This window comes from Halictus rubicundus, chromosome 4 (assembly GCF_050948215.1).
Source record: "Halictus rubicundus isolate RS-2024b chromosome 4, iyHalRubi1_principal, whole genome shotgun sequence".
NCBI classification, from domain to species: domain Eukaryota; kingdom Metazoa; phylum Arthropoda; class Insecta; order Hymenoptera; family Halictidae; genus Halictus; species Halictus rubicundus.
In genome coordinates, this window is record NC_135152.1 from 3,197,154 (window position 1) to 3,212,776 (window position 15,623).

Consider the following 15,623-nt stretch of genomic DNA (forward strand, 5'->3'; position numbering starts at 1 on the left):
TCCTTTCCTGTCCCGTCCTTTCCTTCGGGTGCCCTTTTATTTCGCGTTCGAACGGCCTTATCGAGCGCGACCGATTAGATCATAGTTTGCACCGAGCGAACGCGCGGGCGACAAGGTGTATTTGATTTTCTCGATTCCACCTCGTTCGGAGGTTTCGATGTTCGAGATAGTCTAGCTAGAAGGCTGGTCTAGCCGGTGCAACGAAGAAGAAGAGGAAAACGACAATTCCGGTGACTCAAAGAGTCAACCAGGAAATGAGATCAGCCTCTTCCCAACGATCGTTGACGACACAAGCTTACCTTGCTGATGACGAAGTCCTTCTCGTCGAAATGACGGCCATACATTTTCGGCGCTTCTCCGGGTATCGGCTCGATCTTCACGCACACCTCTTGACCCTTCCTCGCAGACTCGACGGACTTGTGATTGTACTCTATACTGGTGACCATGCCCAATTCGAGGAACTGCAACAACAACGAAACCACGCGAAATTAACCAGCAGGAATCTACGCATTCTAGACTGTCTATGGGAATTAGGGTCAGATTATACTAGGCAGGTCAAACGCTGGGGGTCTATGAACGCTAGATAACAAAAACAGCCGGCAAACATTCTGTCTAGATACTGACCTCAGTGTCTGACTTGACTAGTATAATCAGACCCTCGCGTGGGTACATTGGATCGAACATATAGTAAAAGCAATACAATCTCCGACAAGAAACGGCCTGCCGTTGATCGCGGTTTTGTCTGCACCGTGGCATAAGACAATTCTCGGAATCGGAACACGTTTGTATCCGCGTTACAACCTAATAATTAATGGATTTCGAAACAAGCATCGGATGACAAATCGGCTGTCCGACGGGCTAACGATCGTGTCGCGATGTAGGCTAATTTGCATGCAATTACATCCTCAAGGATTTTCGGCGTAGCGTTTCGAATGCAAATAGACCCGTAATTTGAGACAGAAGTTGTTGGATCATCGTTCCCGGTAATCGATCCAACGAGACGTTTCATCGAATCGAACACCGGACGTCGGCAACACGCTACAAATCGCCGTAACTCTTCCACGCTACGACGAATTTCGCTTTTCCGAAATTCACCAACGACAAGATCCGACGGATCCTGGACGAGGATCGAAAACCGAAGAAAAACGAAGATCCATCGGGATAGAATTCCCATTGAGTAGAACGCGTCTCGTGCGCAGCGATCGGGGTGTCTCTTTGCGTGGGCATAGCTCCGCCTATGCATTCCTTTCCTCCTTTCCGCGACCGGAAGTCAGGAGAAAACCGAGTACCTGAGCATTACGCGTAGTCAGGCCCCGACTCGAACGCGTAGATAGACCTAGCAGGCAGCGGGGCCATGGGCCCACGGTCCGTGGGTCCCAAGCTTTTCGACGATCGCCACAAACGCCGACATCGTTGAGAAATCTTTCGGACGTCCCACGAATGCCAACTGTTCGAATGACAATGAAAAGTAGAAGCAAAGAGGGCTGCTCTGCGACTCCACGCAGAAACAGAGAAGGAATATCGATTTCTGTTAATGGTAGGAGACTTTGCCGTCGAAAAGATCGTCGCGCGTCGTCGGCGCAGAGCTAGGCGATTCCCGGAGGATCTCGGCCGAAACTCGGCGAACCTAGCCGAAAGAAAAAGCAAAAGCAGAGTAAGCCACGCAGAAACGCGCTGTTCTGTGCTGCTCCGCGCCGATCGATGGACAATGACCGGTCGAATATGCTCGGTCCCTGGCCGAATCCCACGCCGAAAGAGCAATATGCCCACACACGGCCGATCCTTCTCGCTCCGAGCAATCCGAGCCCTGTTCCTCCGTCCTCCAGGCGCGGCTGCGTCCTTCCTGCCTGCTCGCCCCATCCTTCGCGACCCGTTGCTTTTTACAGTGCGATCTCTGATTTTCGTCGCCTCTCAGTCGGATCGAACGCTTTCCAGACCTAGGATCGCTCGTGAAAATATTCGACTGCTCAAATTTGAATAAACGAAACCGCTTCGGCTTGAAAAGTCAGACTTCCGAAAAGGCTGACAGGCGAAGATTTCAAAGAAAATTTATAGAACGCGTCGACTTATCTTTCAGCAAGCTTCCTACGAATATTCTAACAAGTTTAACCCTTAACGGTCCGGAAGTATTTCAAGTTTACTTCCCAGCAGGTCCAAACTATTTTTCATACGAGGAGAAACTGTGGACTCAACATTTTTATATCGAGTATAGAAAGGAAAATATTTATATTTTATTTTTTCATTTTTGGCGCCATATACGCGGCATTGGGCCCAGTAAGTAAAAGTGCCACGCCGCTTATGTGGCGGCATTGGTCCGTTAAACTCGATTGAAATATCGAATTGGAGGGAATCCGGTGTTTTTCGTGCGACGAGTCGATATTTTTGCGCGAGAAGCAAAGCGTACCACGATTGTCGCACGTCGATCGTTGCGAACCGCGTTTTCTCGCAAATGTTTGCTCGCTACCCGGCCGCGTTATCGCTGCTCTCGAGCGTGTATCGTGCGGCGGCGCGGCGGCGAGCTGATACGCGGCACCGTTAGCGAACTGCGCCGCTGATTAATACCGACGTTTGTCGCCCGATATATCCGGTGATTAGCCGCGCACTTCCCGTCCGGAAGCGATCGCTCCACGGGGCGCAGAAACATATTCGCTTCCTGCGATTTAATTAGTCTCGTCGGGGAATTTTATTAAGGGGACGAAGCCTGGTTGTTCGACCCGATCCGGACCGATCTGCGCTCGCGAAAACGAATTTTCGCGTCGGTGACGATAACGAGACGTTCGAGCGAGTACCGCGCGTGGCTCACGGGATATCGATCGAAATATCGAACGAGTTGGCGTCGAGGTAGCCGGTGACGAGAGATGGAGCGTGACGAGCGCGATAACGGGGAATCGTTGGCTTCGATGGAGCCGCCGTAGCCTCGAGAGTCGCTTTTTATCGAGGATCGAGGAACGCGATTGTCCACGGGAACGGAGCAACCTTACGAGCCAAGACTCGGGCCAAGACAGATTCGCGATAAGGTAGAGTGACCACGTTACCGACAAAAATAAGCGAAAAATGGTTTTACGTGCCTCAACTTTTCGTTCTTATATGAGAATATTTTTCGCTTGGAAAGGGCTCGTTCGAAAGAGGAGGGTTCAATCTAGCACGCGCTGGTCAGGAGCTGTCGAGATTATGCAGATATTTGGTAATATAAGCGTTAGAAGTAGGCTAACAATAGACGATGTGCATGCCGTGGAATCCAAGCATTTTTATGCCATTGGATGAGTTTTCTGGATGAAGTCGAGACCAGCGCGCACTAGAAAATATCTCCAGCTACAAATTCTGTATTTTGTCATGATTCTCTGCGAAATAAAGCGAAAAACTTGAAGCACGTTTCTGGCGTCAGAATTCATAATATCGATAATAAAGAGCAAAAAATGTGACAAGTTTAGTCACAGACTTAACACATTATCTTCGGGCCGATTATTCCATAAATTTGGAAGTCTGTGGCCCATGGATGAGGATTTTTTAAATAGTTCCTTCTAGAGCATCAGAAACTTCTATCATGAACCAGCAACTCACCCTCAATAGCGTAATATAATAATTTCGTTTGGAATTATTGTGTAAAAGATGATTTGTAAGCCCCCACTTGGTATAGCACAATTATTGAAAAGCCGATTAATAGGCTTCCGGTAGATAAAGTGTTAAGACCCGTCGAATCAAGGCCAAGACGGGTCTTAATACTTTGAACGCCCAACTAGAAACCCCAAAAATTCCATAAAATCAAAGTGTTATTTAACGAAGTAAAAATTGCAAAAAATTAAATGTATGATACTAAGTAATCCTCCAACTTTCTTGCATCTTACAGATCCTAATCAAGTTTAGGACAATGAATATATCAACGTAAAAATTCATTGTAAAACACCCACATATGGGTGACGTGGCGTTCAACGTGTTCAATCAGTGGCTGAAGGCTGTGAACGGAAGTTATACAGCAGTCACCGACCTGCTGACTCCGAAAAAAGTCACGTGACTATCCCGGGCCCTTCGCAGTATCGATATTTATTCGCGCCGTTGCCGTTGGTCGATCGTCAACGAAACTTATCTTCTATTCGGCGCGAAACAACCCCACCGGCTAGACCGGTAACTTAGGGTGCAAGCACAAGGGAGCTACGATACCAGCGAAGCGTCGAAATAGAATGTATACTTTTATAGTGAAAGCGTTCGCATTGAAGCGGCGAGTAGAGCTGTGTCCATAATAATGAAAGTGGTCTAAGTCAAAATTAAAAAAAAAATGAGTTTACCAGTTATTTCACACCACATTATTTTACACTAAATTTATTCAATGTAATTTTTACGATATCGTCAAAAATGAACCATTAGATAGTGGTTGTAATTTCAACATTATATGGAATTCATTTAGTGTTAATTATGAAAGTGGTCTAAGTCAAAAATCAAACACGTAATAGCTTACAGTGATGCTTGTTCAGGCCAAAATCGTAACATTAAAGTAGCATTGACATGGATGAAAATTGCTCAGTCATCAAATAATAATATTGAAACGGTAGACCACAAATTTTTGGTATCGGGTCATTCCTTTCTACCGAATGACCGTGATTTTGGGTTGATAGAAAAGAAAATAAAAAAAGCAAATTACTTATACAACCCTGAGCATTATTATGAATTGATAGAAAAGTGTAGAAGAAGAAATACATTTTGGATAAAACGAATGTCGCAGCCGGATTTTATTTCAACGAAATCACTAGAAGAGTCAATAACAAGAAGAGTAAAAAATACCGCGGGCGAATCTGTCTCTTGGTTGCAAATTCAATGGATGAGATTCTTGAAAAATGAACCTTATAAAATGTTCTATAAAACTTCTTTAGATGATTCTAAATTCCACGTTTTGGATTTTTCACCTAAAAGAGGAAGACCAAAAATACACGGAAATATTAAATTACTTCCATTATACACCATCACTAGAGCAGTAACAGAAGAAAAACATAAAGATATTATGTGTTTGCTACCATACATCCCTCCAGCTTTTCAGGAACATTTTAAGAATCTTAAAATCTCGAAATGATAAAAATGGATTTCTTTTTAAAAATAATTCATAAATGTTCACGAATTATTTCATTAAAGTTATTGTTTCAAATAAAACTCATAGTTCCTTATTGCTTTAAGTCATTTATACGACATTCAGTTAATTTTGAAAATGGTCTAAGTCAGTTCAAAATTTAAATACAACATTTTCGTATGAAATTCACACAAAATTTCATATTCATAATAAATTTCCATTAATCAAGACTAATAAAATTCTAAATTAAAATGTCTCATAATGTAAAAATATTTTTTAATTTATTCAAATGCAATTCATTAAATATCTCGAAACAAGAAATATATGACTTAGACCACTTTCATAATTATGGGCACAGCTACACTAGGCAGTCGAAGAGCATCGGCATCTGACGACGCTCTCTTCGGTAGTATCGCACATCCGTTGCACTCGTACCCTTGGATCTATACGCGACCTTTCGTTCCTGCAGGACAGGGTGGTTCGATCGCAACTCGCGCCGAGCAGTTTTGCTACCCGTGTCGGCTTATTTTCACCTGGGGGTTAGGTGTGACGAACGAAGGAAAGAGGACGTCGCGCGCAAACTCGGACTCCGTCCGTGTACACGAAGCGGAGAGCCACGCCGACGACGTCGATGGTTGGCTGTTAGCCGCTCAGGCTCGTACAAACTATAAAGCTTTCTAAATCGGTGCGCCTCACGAAAATAGACTTCCGGTTCCCGTCTCGCGCGTTTACTCGCTGTGCCGCGCCACGCCGCGCCGCGTGTCTGCTACCGAGTATGCTAACACCCCGGACCCCGGAGCCCGACCAACCCTCCCCTATCCCTCCTCCACCTCCTTCACGTTTTTCTCTATTTTTCTTTGTTTGTTCTTCCACGGAAATCCGTCCTATTTGGACGAGGAACGCGAGCAAGTCCGCGCGCATAAAATCTTCCTCGCGAGAACGCATTGACACCTTCGTTGGCCTTCTTCCCCCGACGAGTAGCTCCCAAGACGGTAACGTAAACAACCAAGCGCAACAAGAGGAATTCTCGCGCGCTTTACGAAGGGACTGTTTACGCGTGGACTGTTGCTTTCGAGAGAACGCAAAGGTCTCTTTGTCGATCGAAAAATTTCTGTTTCATCGAGCGAGTCGAACTATTCGGTGTCTACCGGCGCCGAGAGTAACCAGCTTCAACCTTTAATTCTCTCCCGCTTTCTTCCATCTTTCACCCTTAACGGTCCGGAAGTATTTCAAGTTGACTTCCCACCAGGTCCAAGCTATTTTTCGTACGAAGAGAAAGAGACAAGTTCACAGAAGTGACCTGGTACAATGCTTATCGCGTGCATTATGAAAATATGACAACAATAAGAGTGATAAAAATAATATACAGGGTGGCCCACATAACTCTGAACAGCTCAATATCTCGAAAACTATGCCATCGATTTTAAAGTTCTTAGTCTTAAATTGCATGGAACTGAAGGGCCTTTCTGACTACATAAACGTGAAGTGGCCTCCCTTCCCCTTTAACGGGGGAGGGGAGGTACCTTTGTAATTTTAAATGGAACCCCCTATAAAATGTTACATATTTAGATTCTACCGGAAAAAACAAGTCAATTTTGTCTGAAACATTTTTTTGTCAGATACTTCCATGATGAGATATAACAGTTTGAAGTTTCGAGTTGTAGGTACTTGAAGCGCTCGGAAATAGCGTTATGGAATTATACGCGCTTGAGTCCTTTGCTTATTCGTGAAGAAATAAAATGTACTTTAAATTAAATGTTCAAAATGTCCACCACGGGCTTGTAAACATTTATTTACTCGAAACATCAAAGTTGTTCTAACATTTTTTAACATTTCGGGAGTCACTGAAGCGCAAGCGTCACGTATTCTTTGTTTCATATCCTCTTTTGTCGTCGGTGGTTCAAACATAACTTTGTCCTTTACATATCCCCATAAGAAAAAATCTAATGCTGTTGGATCGGGGGATCGAGGAGGCCATTGACGAAGTCCCCCACGACCTATCCATTTGTTCCCAAATTTTTCGTTCAAAAATTGCCTGGTGATGATTGCAAAATGTGGAGGAGCGCCGTCTTGTTGGAACCACATTTCTCTTCTAACGTGCAGTGGCACATCTTCCAAAAGCGCAGGCAAATGATTTTTTAAGAAATCACAATAATTTGCAGATGTTACAGTTTCTTGAAAAAAATAAGGTCCAATCACAAAATCTCCTATTAGGCCACACCAAACATTTAAAGACCATCGATGTTGAAAGGGAACACATCGCATCCAATTTGGGTTTTCCACGGCCCAATAATGCAGATTATGTCTATTTACATGCCCTGAATTCATAAAAGTGGCCTCATCGGAAAAAAGTATTTTGCACAAAAAGTCGTTTTCCACAACACCCTGCAGCCACTCACAAAATCTTACGCGGTGATCGTAATCTGCTATCGAAAGCTCTTGTGATAAAACCATGTGATATGGATGATACTTTTGCCGTTTCAAAATTCGTTGAATTGATGAACGACTAATATGTGATGTTTGTGCAAGTGTACGTTGACTAATATGAGGATTTAATGTAATTGCACCAAGAATACTGGCACTATTATTTTCATTAGTGACAGCTTTACTAAGCCGCTTTTCTAAATTATGAAATGTTTCTAAATTATGAAGCGCGTATAATTCCATAACGCTATTTCCGAGCGCTTCAAGTACCTACAACTCGCAACTTCAAACTGTTATATCTCATCATGGAAGTATCTGACAAAAAAATGTTTCAGACAAAATTGACTTGTTTTTTCCGGTAGAATCTAAATATGTAACATTTTATAGGGGGTTCCATTTAAAATTACAAAGGTACCTCCCCTCCCCCGTTAAAGGGGAAGGGAGGCCACTTCACGTTTATGTAGTCAGAAAGGCCCTTCAATTCCATGCAATTTAAGACTAAGAACTTTAAAATCGATGGCATAGTTTTCGAGATATTGAGCTGTTTAGAGTTATGTGGGCCATATATAGATTTTTGCCGCCATATACGCGGCATTGGACCCAGCAAGTAAAAGTGCCATGCCGCTTATGTTGCGGCATTGGTCCGTTAAGGGTTGAAGCTTTAAAAATGGTTTCTAAATTCGCGTTACATTGCGATCGTTCTTAGTCTCGGATTGTTTCTCCCTCGGAGGTATTATCGCTTAATCAACCGATCGGAAAAAGATTTGTAAACAAATAATAATAACGATAAATAATAATCGGGAGCAACCGGTTTAGCAGCGGGCAGACGCTGGCTATACCGTCAAGACTGCTCACACAAGATAGAGAGGAAGAAAGAGAGAGAGAGAGAGAGAGCAATAATTGACGAGGCTCTCGTACAACCGAGGGCAATCACAGTTTTTTGTCCACTGTAGTCGATCGGATCAATAAGATCGAGATAACTTGTTTAGCGATCCGCCGGAGATCGCTGCGCGTATCGAACGAGATAGCATCGAGCTGCGGCATCGAGGTTAATCGCTGATACTCGAGGACGATGTACGGGCTCGACGGAGAAACAAAGCTAGACTGCCAATTAGTTTTCTGATTTTTCCATTTGCAAGGAGGTTTCGTAGATTTTTCAAAATCGATATATCTTTTTATTCCCGTCTTTATTCTCCTTTTATCCGACGAATCTGTTCGAGATTCCAACAGCACCGAGCGCGTTTAAAGACACGGTCTTCGTAGATTCGCGATAAGGTAGAGTGACTACATTACCGTCAAAAAATGGTTTTACGTGTCTCAAGTTTTCGTCCTTATATACGAATATTTTGTCGCTGGTCAAGGACTCATTCGAAAGAGGAAGGTTCAATCTAGTGCGCGCTGGTCGGGAACTGCCGAGATTATGCAGATATTTGGTAATATAAGCGTTAGAAGTAGGCCAAAAATTGGCGATGCGCATGCCGTGGAATCCAAGCATTTTTCTGCCATTGGATGAGTTTTCTGGATGAAATCGAGAGCAGCGCGCACTAGAAAATATCTCCAGCTACGAATTGAGCTATATTTTGTCTTGATTCTCTGCGGAACAAAGCCAAAAACTTGAAGCACGTTTCTGGCGTCAGAATTCATAATATCGATAATACAGAGGAAAAAATGTGACAAGTTTAGTCACAGGTTTAAGACCCGTCGGATCTTAAGTCTGTGAATGGAAATTATTAATTAAAAAGTCACGTGTCTATCCCGGGCCCTTGATTCAGGACAACGAGCAAGAGGTGAACACGCGCAAACATCGCGACAGAATTCGACGTCCCGCGGGTGTATATCGTTGTTTACGGTCGACAGGAAACGTGCCACGATACTGTCTCGCGGGCCGGGCCAACTCGTTCTCTCCCTTTCCCTCTCTCTCTCTCTCGTTCTGAATGGGGTCTAAGTTTAGTAAAGGGACGCGGGCGGGAGAGCGAAGTGAACGCATTCGATGTGCCCGGAGAACGTGCAACGAGCAACGCGCAAAGCGTATCACGACCCAACGATAGGGAGAAGACAAGAAGACCGCGCCGACACAGACAGCGGTGCTCCAAGACGGTGGAACCGGCGAATCTCCGTCGAGTCGGGAGATCCGCTTCGAAATTTCATAGAAATTTCGATTTTATCTTCTCGAAGTTTACCAACGATCGCAAACATGTAAATCAATCGCGAACGGTCAACTGGAAATAACAGGGTCGATTTTAACTGGTAGCAGACTTTTCGGTCGAGCCGTGCGCACGCAACTGTGAAAACGAAGCTCGATCCCACGGATATTATCAGAGAATTTGCGAACGCGATCGTCGATCGAAGAACTTTCGCGAGCGACTATTGCAATATTATTCTCGAATCAGGATTCCCGGGAATCCTGGAACGGCGCTCCGATACGATTCGATTTCGGGGGACCGGAAGGGAAGCAGGGACGCCCCTCGATAAGCATTCTTTCGTCGACACGTTTAAGCGTTTCTTCGTCGGCATTCGTTGTTGGCGAAATGAATCGCGAGCCCGGGTAAAACGATCTACTCGACATTGGAAACTCGACATCCGGCCGGCACGCTTCTCGCTCTCTCTGTCTCCGCCTCTTTCTGACTCCCTCCGGCTCGCTCGCTCGCTCGCACGGCTCTTTCCATCGGCCTCTTTATCTCTCTTGCTCTTGCTTCTCTCTTTCCCAAGCTATTTCTCCTCTTTTTTCCTTCGTTCGCTACGATAGCAACGTTAACCAGCTGCCTACTTAGAGAAACACCGACGAAACGCGAGAGAACGAGAGGAACGACCAAGTTAGAGGCTGTGGCAGCCTCGGAGAGGGGACAAGAGAGAAGAAGAGAGAAAAGAAAGACAGAGCACGCTAACGCGTCGACGTCACTTGCTCGCCAACCACATCCCGTCTTTCGGTCTTCCGGCTCGCCTGCAACTTTCGTGGAAACGCCTCTGGCTTCCTTCCGGTCGGTTATCACTCGTTAGACTCTCGAAACACAGATACACTGTCTCGCGTATGCCCGTCCTACCCGCCTCGTCGGCATTACGAACACCAAGTCGATTTGGTTACCGCTCGCTTCGTACTTAACGACCTTGCAACGATAACCCGGGTATTACACCCTGGCGGCAAGGAACGCTTCATTTATTTGTATTATATATTCCGCGTTATTAACCTTTATCGCCCCGAGGATATTATCGCGTATTCGCCGGTTTCACTGTGCTATACATTTTTGCCGAAGCGAGCGAGAAAGTTTGTTTGGTTTTCGAGATTTTCAGAAAAGAGACGGAAACGAGAGAGTAAGGATGATAAAAACCGAGTCGATTTCAATTAGGTAGTTCTCGTACTTGTGGACGAACAGTTTGGTAGATAGCTGTGCTCGCGGGGCTGCGAAGGCGAGAACAAAGAAAGAAAAATGGGCTGATCAATGAGGAAAAGAAGTTTTCGGACGCGCCTCTCATCTCTCTCTCTCTCTCTTTCTCCGGAAGAGGATCGTCCGGTCGCTCGCCGGCTCGCCGGCTTTCCGGCTCTCCGGTGCCCTTCCTCTCTCGCGTTTTCGACCTTTTCTCTAATATTAGGCATCCGGCCGGCTGTCGGAAGGTTGTCCCACCGCGGCAATCTTTCGGAAGCCTCGAAAGCACGAGCGCACGAAGCCAGGAAAGCACGAAAGTTCGAAAGCACGAAAGATTCGGGTGGTTCCGTTCGCGTGTCTATTCGAGGACACGCGAGCGGATTGCGCGCGCATCTCGGCCGCGCCCCTGCCTCCGCCCCCTGGCCCCGAGAGCCCGCGGTTCTGCCCGTGAAAAAGTTTCACGGCTGGGGCGTTATCGTGGCCCGATCACGGTACGCGAACAGGTATCGCGTTCCGTTCGCGTGCTCGTTAATTAGCTTCCCTCGCGGGAGAGCTGCCGCTTGAACGATCCTCCTCCTCCACCTCCGCTTCCACCTCTTCCTTCTCCTCCTCCACCTCCTCCTCCTCGTCCCACCGACGTTTTAATTTTCTGCTCCCGATCGGCAAATTCACGAACAGCCTCTCTCCCCTTCCCCTCGCCGATGGTCAAACGAAGAAGGAAAACCGGCTGGGAAGGGGAGATGAAGGAAGAAAGAGAACGCGCGGAGGTGGAGGAGACGGAGGAGAGGCACCAGAGGAAGAACGTTACGAGCGGCCTTCCGCCGGAAGAGGACTCATACACACCACGGAGTTTCTAGTTCCTGTCACTCGGGGAGCACCGACGCGACGGGCTCAAACGCGGCCGGCCGATGCAACGGCGTGGCGATTCCGCCTCGCAAAATCTCTCTCTCTCTCCCTCTCTCTCTCTCTCTCGCGTTCGCGTTTCCTTGATATAATTATCGCTCTGTACGTCGAACCGGCGCGACCACCGGAAGCCGCGTTTAAATCTGTAACGCCGCCAGTTCCGCTAATTATGCTCTCCGCGTTCCCCATTATCGCGTCGGAACAATACGCGCGATTGCCACGGACAGCCTCGTCGACGGGATTCGACGAGATTCCACGCCGAACAGAGAAAATTCGTTACCCCGTATCTTCTGCGTTCGCAACGTACGAGCGCGTGTCAAATGCAACGGAAGCTTAATCTGTTATCTTGTTTTTGCGATCGGATGAAATACTTAACACGTTCGCTGCCCATAACGCTTACAAGCAGACTGCGGATGTTTACGCAATTATATCGTACACCAATATGGTAACTCGACGAATTTTTATTAAGACCGTGTAATATAGCACGCGTTCCTTCTCTCTCTCTCTCTCTCTCTCTCTCTCTCTCTCTCTCTCTCTCTCTCTCTCTCTCTCTCTCTCTCTCTCACTCACTGTGATTTCAAAAGTACCACTGAAAAAGCACGGGGTCGAAGGAACGCTCTGCACGATTTACATTATTTTTAAGGAACTCGCGTGCTAACGAGGATCGACGGAAATGTCCGCGCCGGTCGATTCTGGGATACGAAGGCGGTCGAATCAGACTTTTACACGGAATCGTTTTAAATTGTAACGACGAAGAGAGCCGAGACGATTAGCCCAGATCCACGATCGTGGGTTAATTGGCGGAGCGGCTAATAGAAATGGAAGGTACCGATGGGGATTCGAGCGATCTTCTCGGTTGGTATCGTTATCGGGCGTGTACGGTTGTTGCGCAACGGCCTCGATAGGCGCTTTAACGTCGAGCGGAAATCCGGCGGATTCTTTTAGCCTGCCGTTTTCTTGCCGTTCCGCCGTTCGTTCTCTTCGTCTTTTCCCTTTCCCTCTTTCTCTGGTCGGCTCGGCGCAGTGGCAGGCGTTGCTCGCTAGCCGCTCGATCATCCGAGAGCCTTGTGCTCCGTTCGAGAAACGGTGTTCGACCGTTTTTCAAAGGCGTTCTCGTTCACCGGATCGATTGTCCCGAACACTCATCGGAACCGTTCTCTCGAATGCAAACGGATTCGTTGAAAAACGAGGGCACGCTGGACGCTCGACGGACGTAACTTTATAGAAATGGAAACGCGAGAAGAGCCTAAGAGGATAGAGCCTGTTAGGGCCTCGGCTCCACCGGTCGGGGATTAATTTGCAGCCGATAAAATCGAGCGAATGGGAGGAATCGACGCGCACCGGCGACGCTCGTCGTCGCGAATCAAACGAAATTCGCTGGACGATTGCGGAATCACGTAGTACACGTGTCCCGGCGTCCATTTTCGATCCAGGTTCTCGCCGGTCTTTCTTTCACGAGCGCTTCTATCTCGCACGCTTCGGGCCTGACCTAAGCCAACTAGGTTTCGTGATATCCGACATCCGGTCCGGATCATCGTTTGCCAATATAAAAGCGACGCCGCGCGACGACAGATACCGACCGACCCCAGGGCTTCGCTATTCAACAACGATCTCGGCCCGACCCGACCCGATTCTTTCTTACGTAACGGCCGCTTCGAACGTGTCGGAATCGCTGGTTCGATAGACGGCTCTCGTCTTCGAAGTCGTTGGCGCTGTTAAAAACGGACGACAACTTTAAAACGATCCGCGATAGATCCGCGCCGTCTTCCGAACGACAGAGAGATAGAATATCACTCGGTTACAATGGCCGCGACCGACTCGCGTGTCGACAGACTAATATTCCAACGAATAGAGAGAGACTCGCCGGAACAAGGAGCACCGAGAGGCGGTTTCGATAGCAGTGATAAAAATAGTTATCCGGCCACTTTCTACCGGTGGAATTTCCGTTGAATTTTAAGAAAGGCCAAAATGCACCGATGAAGCAGGGTAGGGCCGGGAGAAGTGTGTGCGCACACGGTGCGAAGCGCGTGGGCCAGCACCGTGGTCGGAGCTGCTTTCTACAAGCTGGCGCGGGCGCGGGCGAGAAATCTTCGGTCGCGCACGCAGCCAGACACAACCATGGATATACACCGTGCAAACAGCCCAATCCGGACCGATACCAATTTTACACGCTTCCTCCACTATCACCCACATATGGCCCCGGGATTATCCAATCGGATTATTTATCGCTGCGTTCTCGTACGAGAACGCAAACCGCCCCGACCGAAAACCGCTCCGTCGAGAGGGAACGTCGTTTTCTCTCGTCATCTTCTGTCTTTGCCTTCTTGCTCGCTGCCCGACGAATTAACCCTTTGCACTCTCGGCGCTATTTTCATTCTAAAACTAAATATTTCTTCCGTCCTACAATATTTTGATTTCATTCATACGAAACTGATCAGATTTCTACATATAATATTTAAATGTTTAGTAGTCTATTAAATACAAATTTTGTAATGTAACAAATATTTTGCAATATTTTTTGTAATTTCTTTGACATAATGCCACAACAATTTCTAGTGGTGCCTCGGAGTCACCACTCGAGTGCTAAGGGTTGATCATGTCGCGGAGAAACACGACCGTCGAATTCTCATAATTTCGCTCGGCAAACGCGGAGCCGCCAGAAACCCTTCTGCTTTTTCGCTCGGGTTGATTTCGTCTTCTTGGAATGTCGTGGGGACCATAGGCCGTAGACTACGGGGGACACGAAGGTACATCTGTTAATGATAAATAAAGAATTCAAGTGATCTTTAATAGCGATCGGCAACACCGTCTATGCGCGTTCGCTCGTCGAAACCAAGTTGCAGACACGTTTCGACGGACGGGGTGCGGTTTCTCGAAGCGGAAAAGAGCGTGTACAGGCGATTTGCGAAAACGTGAACGGGCAACAGGTGCTCGAACGCGTCTAGCGCGTCCTTTGATCGAACGCCCACCGGTCTTCGTCCTGTCGCGAACGCGAAACCACGGAAAGGGAAACGATTCGACGCGACCAGCGAACTCTGGCAGACAGACAGACAGACAGACAGACAGACAGACAGACAGACGGACGGACGGAGAGACAGGCTGGCTGCAGGCGCGCGAGTTTGACGATGTAATTGAACGCTGTCGAGCGAATTGGCCGTTCCTCCTGACGAGACTTCCCAATAAATCAACCGGTTCCCACGCACGGTACGAAAATCTTCTTAGATCTTGCGCAAATAACACGGCCATTCGGGGGCGAGCCATTTGCCTAGTAAATCATCTCTCGGAGCTGGACACCGGCGGCTTCGCGGCTCCGTTGGCTCCGGGGAGGAGAGAAGGCTAGGGACTCTTTGGCGTGGGCGTCTTTCACGAGAGTGTACCCGGACGGAATTTTTGTTTACCGTGGAATTTGCGGGCTGCTAATGGCATCGCGACGCCTACGAACCTCGGGCTAGGCAACCTGTAGCTGTTCGCGTGCTACCGCGTAAGGCGAGGCTGCAAAGAACCGCTGCCCACCAGTTTACTCCTACGAGAAAGAGAACGAGAACCGAGAACCGAGCTCGGATGGAACGGACGCCGCCGCCATCGGCTTCGATTTTCCAAAAACCTTCCAAAGGGATCTAGCCCGGTCACGCATATTTTGAAATTTTACAAGGGCAAACCTACGCATCTTTTTCGCCCGTCGGTAATTCGGCAGGAGATACTCGCCGCGTTTTACCGAGCAACTATATTTGCGAGGAAAAGAATCGAACTTTTCGGTAGAAGAATTCCAAGTGTCGATAAAAGACTCCTAGAGAATCGTTGAGAAAGGTCGGAGATAGGTTCGAACGTTTACGGAGACACTTGCTCGGTACACCCTGTATAGCTTCCGTGGCGACTCC

At 47.3% G+C, this 15,623-nt stretch overlaps 1 protein-coding gene across 1 annotated transcript in view; it reads right to left on the reverse strand.

The window, feature by feature from the left end:
- The window catches only part of Eif5b (eukaryotic translation initiation factor 5B), a 39,363-nt gene that overhangs the window by 7,217 nt on the left and 16,523 nt on the right, over positions 1-15,623 (reverse strand). Inside the window, exon 15 of the mRNA XM_076786328.1 lies at positions 300-461. Coding sequence (XP_076642443.1) covers positions 300-461 — 162 coding nt within the window. The remainder of the gene's footprint in view (positions 1-299; positions 462-15,623) is intronic.